The sequence below is a fragment of the Patella vulgata genome, chromosome 7, assembly GCF_932274485.2.
Source record: "Patella vulgata chromosome 7, xgPatVulg1.2, whole genome shotgun sequence".
NCBI lineage: Eukaryota > Metazoa > Mollusca > Gastropoda > Patellidae > Patella > Patella vulgata.
In genome coordinates this window covers 15,128,058-15,137,500 of record NC_065885.2, presented here as the reverse complement: position 1 = coordinate 15,137,500, position 9,443 = coordinate 15,128,058, and the positions used below count along the sequence as shown (strand labels likewise).

Here is a 9,443-nt window from a genome sequence, read left to right as displayed (position 1 = left end):
TTTTTATCTGCAACAATATCGACGTTTCCTGTCAGTATATGGTCATGAAACTTATCTTTAAAGGGTGTGTTGGCGCATTGACATGTTGTATTATCGTAAATGTCAATAAATTCTTGTACGTTAAGGTGTTCAGTTTCCTGGTAGTTAAATATTTTATTACGAATTGGAGGTGTAAAAATTTGTATACGACTGTAGGTGAAATTTTTAGAATAGGATCTGGTCGAGATTTAATTACTGATCGGTCTCTAAAGATTCTATTCAGTCCAAAGTCTTGTATATGTTTATCTGTAAAAATGATTTTACAAAATACATCAAGTTTTTTCTTACGTACTTTATAAGGTTGCATTGGATGCTTAGGTGAAAATTTACTATTTATCAAATCGATTATAACATCGTAATATTGAAGAAGAAAACATTCATTAAGTTGATTAGGTGAAAATTTACTATTTATCAAATCGATTATAACATCGTAATATTGAAGAAAAAAACATTCATTAAGTTGATTAGAATAGATGATATTCTGTATGAGGACACCATGTTTCTTAGCTGTTGATTTTTTCAAAGTGTGTACAATTTGTCGGGCTAGGTTGAATACACAAGTATTTAATATCATGGATTTAGCTGTTCTAGTTAACAGAAATCATTGAAAATCAATATATTTGTTCGTCTGAAGAGCTTAAACGATTATATATTGTCACAATCTTTATGATAATGAAACATAAAAGTGTTGTTTTTATACTTTTAAAATAGTGAACAATTATACTACATATTCTTAACAGGAAGTTCTAAAAGGCATGGTTTTTGGGTCAGTCTACTGAGGCTTAATGAACAGGGGGTTTAGACCAGTCCACTATGGCAGTGATAATATTGTGGCAGGGATGACGGTTATAACTGCCTGTAGCTGGAACTATAACATCCCTGTTTTTCTAAAATAAAACATATTATTAATATTATGACAATGACTGAAATTAACTTGTAAGTCTTTAACTTTAAAAATTGTTCAAATAAGCACATTTTAGTTTTTTCGTAAAGTTAATATGTACAGTTACACATCCAAACGCGCTGGACTTTTGCCAGTGCGTCCACTCGGTGTTGTGTAATAGTTTTTTGTGGTCTTTAATTCTGAGGGTCGTCGTTGTTGTTGTGGGCATTGGGTAATTGGTTCTGGTTGTTTAGCAGGTTGTTGCTTAATTGGATTATGATCAGGAGAATCTTCAAAATGAACATTTTTAGTGTTTCGTGGAATGTCTCTTAATTGTGATCTATTCCGGTGTAATGTTCGTGCTGAATCAGTTGTGGCTATGTAGGATCGTGGAATGACTCTAACTGCATTATCGAAGACAGGTGATTCCCATCTCTTGGTTGTTGGATTCTGGATACGGACCCGTGGCCTGGAAGTAGAGTAGATAACGCCTTTGAGTGTTTATCATGGCTCTGCTTTTGGGTACTTTGACGTTGTAGTATACTAATACATACAAAATGATAAGGTTCCTAAAGAACGATAAACCACGGACACATCAAAACTTGGTCGGGGACATTTTTATTACCAGAAGCACGTGTACACCAAAGCACTATGGGTAAAATGAACACCAGAATATTCTACCGGTATGACATCATACATAACGTAATAATAATAATACGAAGCGTAACCATAAATACTACATTCCTCCCCCTTTAAAAAGTTGTACTGTTCACATAAACTAAAATGTCTCTATTTGAGGGAACAAAACAAAAAAACCGTTAATTATTTAAAAATTTCACACAAATAGTTCACATAGTTAACTTCTCTGGTGGTTTTCGAACTCTCTGTGGGTAACGTTGTTTGGTATCAACTGGCTTGACGGGTGATGTTGGAGTATCAATACTTGTTGCTTGAGTACTTGTAGTCGATGAAGTACATGCAGTATTAGAAAGATTAGGCAATAACAAATCTGGTCCATAATCGGGTACTAACGGTTTAGATGATGTTATATCAATCTCTGTATCGGTTGGACTGTTACCATTTGAATCGACAGTATCATTACCAGGTAACAAATGATCAATGTGACAATAACGAATTTTACCCCCGGTTCGGACAAGAAAGGTCTGTAAACCTAATTTTTTTGTTATACGACCAGGAAGCCACCTATTAATGTCTCCTTGAAAGTTTTTAACCTGAACGAATTGTCCGACTTCAAATGAACGCACTCTAACTCGGCTGTCATGATTCTTTGCTTGCAGCTCTTGTTTATGAGTGACAGTCTGTTCAAGATTTGGTTTCAACAATGTAAACCGATTACGAATTTGTCTTTTCAAAAACAGCTCGCTTGGTGCACACCCAGTTACAGTGTGTGGAGTAATTCTGTATGTTAATAAAAAGTTATCAAGTCTATGTTGTAGAGTTTGGTTGGTATGACCTTCCATAATTTGTTTCAATAAACCTTGTTTAACGGTTTGTACTGATCTTTCCGCAGCTCCATTTGATGCAGGATGATATGGTGGAGTTAAAATTTGACGCACTCCATTTTTACTTAGAAAATCCTTGAATTCATAACTGATAAACTGAGGACCGTTATCTGATACCACATCCTCTGGAAGACCATATGATGCAAATAATGTTCTTAAAGTTTCTATGGTTTTACGGGATGTAGTACTGGTCATATGAAATACTTCAAGCCACTTGGAAAAACTATCAATAACTATTAAGAAATGCCGTCTCTGAAATTCAGCAAAATCGATGTGCAATCGTTGCCACACGCGTTTAGGCCATTTCCAAGGTATCAATGGTGAGGCTGGTGGTGATTTTCTTAGTGCTAAACAAATTCCACAGCCGCGCACTTTATCTTCTATATCTTGATCGATTGAAGGCCACCATATGTAGCTTCTCGCTAGTGACTTCATGCTCGACATACCAGGATGGACTTCATGTAAGTCATTAAGTAAACGTTCACGGAATTTTGCAGGTATAATGACTCTCATACCCTAAAGTAAACAACCTTGATCTGTACTCAACTCTAGATTTGGCTGATGTACAATATTTGGCCATCAAGTTAATGTATACTGGAGACAAGCGATAGAACGGGATCATTTCGAGTTGATTCTGCAATTTTCTGACTGTTGACAGGAAGTTCATTTAAATATGTGAAATAGTAAATATCTGCTTCTTCGGATGTGCTTGATTCAGACTCGTTAACTAGACATCTGGACATCGCATCAGCATTACAGTGATCTTCAGAACGTCGGTATACTATTTCATAGTTATAGGCAGGAAGAATCAATGCCCATCTCTGGAGTCGTGCAGCTGCCAGTGTTGGTACTGCTGCATGTGGACCTAGGATCGTTGTCAATGGTTTATGATCAGTCTCAAGAATAAAAGATCGCCCATACAAATACTGGTGGAACTTCTTGACACCAAATATGATTGACATCGCCTCCTTCTCTAATTGCGAATAATTTTTCTCGCTGGAACTTAATGTTCTGGACGCAAAAGCAATAGGTTTTTCCTGTTGGGTCATTCTTGATTGCCTCTACACGAAAAACATTAGACCAGTCTAATTTAACTTTTTCCAGCCAATTTCTACCTAAAAGTATAGGGTTATCTCCCTTCACTACGATAATTGGTAAAGTTGCCTGCTGGTTGTTGTATTTAACTATGGCATCAAACTGTCCAAGTACAGGCAGTTGTTCTCCAGAATAGGTTTTCATTAGAACTTCTGACTTGTGTAGTGAAATGTTACCAAATTTCTCGGAAACAGCACCCTCTGGAAATACAGTCAAAGCAGCACCTGTGTCCACTTCCAATATGGTTGGAACAGCATTAACAGACATTTCAACGAGGTAGGGCGATTTATCACCATTGGCGTGGTAGACTGAATATAAACCAAACCTATCGTCTTCATCTTCAGTTAAATAATGAGTATCATAACCCTTATTTCTCTTGGTTGGGCACATTTTGGCTATGTGGCCCCTCTGCGAGCAAACAAAACACTCAGATGTTCTAAAAGAACACTTGTTTGGCTGATGGTGGTTTCCACAACGAAAGCATCTCGACACATTATGGCCTTTAGACAGTCCCTTACTATTGGATGAATTATTATAACTATTGTATTTATTTCCACTATGAGGATTTTTATACTGATAATTTGTGGTTGACTTCTTGTGATGCACTATCTTATTCACTGGCTTACTAGATGAATTAAAATCTTGATTGTTGGGTTTTAATTCCAAACTGTTTTTAACTGCTAGCTCCATTGCAACAGCGATTTCTACGGCATTTTTTAGCTCAAGATTGGCTACAGCCAATAATTTTCTCTGTATAGCAGCATCTTTCAAACCACATACAAGTCTATCTCGCAGTGCCTGACTCAAAAATTCTCCAAAATCACATGTAGTTGCTAACTGTTTTAGTGCCACTAAATAATTAGACACATTTTCCTCCTCTTTCTGGTTTCTCTGATGAAACTTAAAACGCTCAGCGATCACGACTGGCGTAGGTGAAAAATGATTTTTCAAGGCCTCGACAAGCTCCCTATAAGACTTGGTACTAGGCAAATCCGGTGCTAAAATACTCTTCATTAGTCCGTACGTTGAAGAACCCACAAGGGTCAACAACATCGGCACTTGTTTATCATCAGTTACTTCATTCGCTAAAAAATATTGTTCTAAACGCTCAACATAACTGTCCCACTTTTCTTTGTTTTCATCGAACTCGTCGATTCTTCCGATGTCCGACGGCATTTCCACGCTTCAAAAACAATTCTGTTACAATGATCAGTTTAACGCCACAGTGTCCCAATTATCGTAGATCCCATCCTCGTCGCCAATAGTAGTATACTCATACATACAAAATGATAAGGTTCCTAAAGAACGATAAACCACGGACACATCAAAACTTGATCGGGGACATCTTTTATTACCAGAAGCAAATGTACACCAAAGCACTATGGGTAAAATGAACACCAGAATATTCTACCGGTATGACGTCATACATAACGTAATAATAATAATACGAAGCGTAACCATAAATACTACATTATAAATACTACAGACGTTGCTTCAGAATATCAACGATTCCGTCGTTTTCACCAAGGTTATGTTTTCGAGCCAAGTTGTCTTGAACAGGTCTTCCATAAAGTAGTTCAGCTGGTGATGGGAGTTTGTTGTCAACTGGCGTACCTTGAAGACATAGAAGGACAATATTTTGATCAGTTTGGGTCTCTACCGCTTTCTTTAATGTTCTTTTTACTATTTTGATTTGACAATGCGGCGAACTTGTAATGTGTTGGAAACCATATCTGTTTGCTAAGTCTCTGTATGCTTGTCCATCACATCGTGGTCCGTTGTCGGAACGCACAATCCTTGGTGTGCCATGCTCGCTGAAAATTTGTTTGGTTAGATCAGTGACGGTTTTATTGTGGCATTTCCTTGTGGCAATTTTCGCACAAAGGGAAACTTTGAATAATAATCTGAAATAAGGGGGTATTCTCTATCGTTGAATAAGTCTGTTCCGATGGTATGCCATGGTTTTGATGGTATATCGGATGGTATGAGGGGCTCTTTGGATTATTGTGGCGAGTAATTTTGGCACAATTTTTTGTGATATTGACTGTATCGGAATTCAGATTCCTCCAAAACACAGACGTACTGGCTCTCAGCTTAGTTTTTTTTTTCAACACCCTGATGAGCTTCATGGAGTCTCTGGGGAATATCCTGTTTTAATGAATCTGGAAAATGATTCTCGGTCCCTTGAGTAGGATACTCTTCTTCTATGTATGTCCAATATGGCTTGATAGACATTAGGACATTTTTAATAGTGTTAGGCCATCCATAGTAAATCATCTTTCAGAATTATTAGTTTTTGATCTTGCTGAGTTGCAACTTTGATCTTGTCAGTCATGTCGTTTGTGAAATTTGGCATAATGTCATGAATGTGTACATCCATGTCCTGTATGGCACTATATTCTTGCGTTGCGTTGAAGACGTGGTGGTGCCGAAACTAGGTGTTTGAGGTATATGGCTTCCAGTGGTTTATGGTCTGATTCTATTATGAAGGTTCGACCATATAGATATGTTTGAAATCTCTCACAACCAAAAACAATAGCAAGTAGTCACGGTCAATGTTGGCGTAGCGAGAGTCTACGTTTGTTACAGTTTTGCTTGCAAAGGCGATTGGCTTGTTTTCTTGTAGTAGATTGGCACCCAAACCTATTAAAGATGCGTCAACTTGTAACGTTATAGGTTTCGTTTAATCAAAGTAGGTTAGAGTTGTTTGCTCACTAATATTGTCTTTGATTTCGTCGAACGCTGTTTGATGGCTACCAGTCCACTGGAATATGTCGTTTTTCTTGATGAATTCACTTAAGGGTACAGTTAACTGGCGTAGGTTTGGTATAAAGACCTAGGAAAGTCTGTAGTTTAGCCATACCTCTGGCAGTAATTATCGGAAATAGTTAAAAATCAAGAGGCTTCTTCGTCTCATGACCTTAAGCCTGGCGCACGACTACGCGGTGACATTGGCGATTTCGGTCGCCGACGATGAAAAAACTCGCCTAGTGTGTGCACTCGGTCGTTAGCGATTTTTCGTCGCGGCGATGGTCGCCAATATCAGACATGTTTGATATGATCGCCAAAGTCGTTGCTTCGTCGGCAACAAATCGTGTAATGTGCTCACCGGCGACAAGATAAGCGACGACCAAGGAAATAAATTCACCTATTAAACCAATCATTTTTGCTTATTCTTCTCATGTGACATAACCACACACGAGGTTTCTCGGAATTTTTTTCTGTTGCATGTATAAGTGGCTCGGGTAGTCTAATTTAGGCCTAACAAATTGAAGTTAAGTTTGCAATTCTGGTACTTATTAAATGTGTGAGGCCCAGTGGATTGTTCTGTCTATATAGCAATATACTCAGTAATAATATAGTCCTAGGATTCATAGATGGTAAGTAGAATGGACCCCCCCCCCCCAGTACCTGTACTGAGAAAACAGAGGGTTACAGTCAATCACTCTCCTGGGCTTATTGGTTGTCCCATCTTGGTTGTTTGTTTGGTAATGAGAGGATTTATTATATTTAGGATACTCTGGAATATTTCTGGACTCATCCTCACGTAGCCTGTTTTCTATACATACAAGAGTCGCCCAATTTCAGCTCGTTACTTGGAATACTATAAACTCGCTGCCTGATCATCATGTACAAATATTAATTGAAGTATTCAACGCGATAACGACTTAAACACATTAAGAGATGTCACATGACTAAGCACGTGACAGGTTATTTTGTTTTTCGTGATTGCCAAAGTCGTCGTGCAGTGTGCTCACTCCACTTATGTTGCGGCGATATTTGTCGTCAAAATCGTCGCTTAAGTTGTCGCATAGTGTGCACCAAGCTTTAAACACAAGATTTTTCATTAACTTTATCCTCTAGAGCATCCACAAGTGATCAAGGGCCATAAATCTGGGAGTAATTATCCGAAATCGGTGAAAATCAATAGGATTCTTCGTCTCGTGACCTTTTAAGAAATACTGTGTGTAAGTCAATCGAATATTAACTTTAGCCTCGAGAGCATCCACAAGATTTTTGCAAAGTAATCACGAGCCATAACCCTAGACTCTAGAGTGTCCAAAAGCCATTGTGGACGCCAGACCTACCCCATTTCAATATCCCCACTTCCCTTCCCTCAACCAACTTCGTTCGGCACAGGTGAATAAAGAGCTGACAGTTCTCGCTATAGTAGTTAATAATGTAAAGCGAATATGTTGTCATTGCCAAAAAACAAAATAGGTCAAAATTTTTCAGCGATGGTCGAGTTCGAATTTCGTTAAAATTGGACCGAAACTGACAAACAAAATGGCGCCCCTTGTTTGCTCATCGTGTAAAAGTATGCAATACCAAGGTTGTGGAACCCTAGAAGTCACAATTTTTATTCGATTTTGATGGTGCTTAAAATATATATTTATATCCCAAAGATCTTGGTTCCTCGATATTCGTGCATATTGGACAGTACTTTCACGGATTATGGCCCCTGATTTTTGGCATGTTCTCTGTCCATCTCTTGCAAAATGTTGGCATAGCTTGCATGATAACCGCTTGTTAATTTAAATCATTAAACACAAAATCGTATTTAAATCTGTTGAAAATCTAAAGCACCCGATGCCATCGGGGGTTGATTAAATTTCTAATTAATAATTTATATAACATTGACAAGTGAATAAATGTCTAATTAATAATTTACATAGCATTTAAGCTTAGCTCTTGAATAATGTCCCTTTAAAATGTTCACATGATTCTACAAAGTGAGAAAGAACCATAAGTCTAGAAGTAATTAACACAAATTGTTGAAATGCCACAGGCTTCATTGTTTCACTAATTAACTAAGGCAAGTAGATGGAAAATTCACAAGATCTTACAAAGGCCAACAACTGTAGCAGTAATTAACTTCTTCATTTGATTAATCTGAAGAATGCACTTAAATTTCAAGTGTTCACAAGATATGACAAAGTAATCAAGGGAAATAACTCTTGAAGTCATCAGGAGCCAAACCACCATTAATGCCCCATTGACTTCAATAATTCTGGCCCCTTTGCCCACCTCCAACTTTTCCCAAAATTTTTGTTGGGCTGAATGCTTTTCACTACAGACAGGGGAACAAATGGTCATGTGTTTGCACTAAAATTTGTAAGAGGTTGACCACCGAAATTTTGAGGTACAGTAACCTTGAAGAAGCATACTAAAAACATGTAACTAGTTGCCGTATAGATCACCGTAACCAACCTGATAACTCTGTTATCCTTCCGCCTCAAAATCATGAATATTTAACAAACCTGGCAGAAAATGTTAATTCAAATCTTCTTCGTCCATTCTAGACCAAAAAATGGGCATGCAAAAGAAGACAAAAAAGACAGAGAATTTTTGGGTACCAAGATTTTGAAATTTAATGGTCTGCCGCCATCAGAATTGCTGAAATTCAATAGGATTCTTCCTCTCACTTAACAAGTCATATTATAAGTCTTTAAGATAGGTTGCCAGGCAACGAAACATACGCCACAGCAGCTAAATGGTCTTTGTAGGTAATTGGGGGCCTTAACAAGACAGTTCCGTACAAAGTTCTACAAACTGAAACAACAAGTCTCAATTCTGGAAGTAACTTACAGAAATTGTTGAAATTTGACAGGCTTTTTCATTTTACTAATTTAAATAATGCATATAAATTTCATACAGATCAGACGATCACTTTTGTCATTCAAACGTTCACAACCGCCATAACTCTAGAAATTTTTGACGGAAATTACTGAAATTCAATAGACCTGTTTCACAAATTTAAATGATGCATATAAATTCAATAGGATTCTTCGTTTCACTAATTTAAATATCGGATGTTAACTTTTGGCATTAGAGCATTCACAAGGTTCAACAAAGGCCATAACTCTAAATGTAATAAACGGAAATTATTCAAATTAAATAGG

At 37.4% G+C, this 9,443-nt stretch overlaps 1 protein-coding gene across 1 annotated transcript; it reads right to left on the bottom strand.

The window, feature by feature from the left end:
* Positions 1-1,551: 1,551 nt before the first annotated feature.
* On the bottom strand, positions 1,552-3,400 carry LOC130013647 (uncharacterized protein K02A2.6-like). Its single transcript, XM_056102496.1, has one exon. The coding sequence runs from the start codon at positions 2,956-2,958 to the stop codon at positions 1,771-1,773; it is 1,188 nt and encodes a 395-aa protein (XP_055958471.1). The 5' UTR covers positions 2,959-3,400; the 3' UTR covers positions 1,552-1,770.
* Between the last annotated feature and the right edge of the window lie 6,043 nt (positions 3,401-9,443).

What these genes read in the sequence shown, in the direction of transcription:
- LOC130013647 (XM_056102496.1), bottom strand. Translation starts at nt 2,958, where the DNA reads ATGAGAGTCATTATACCTGCAAAATTCCGTGAACGTTTACTTAATGAC.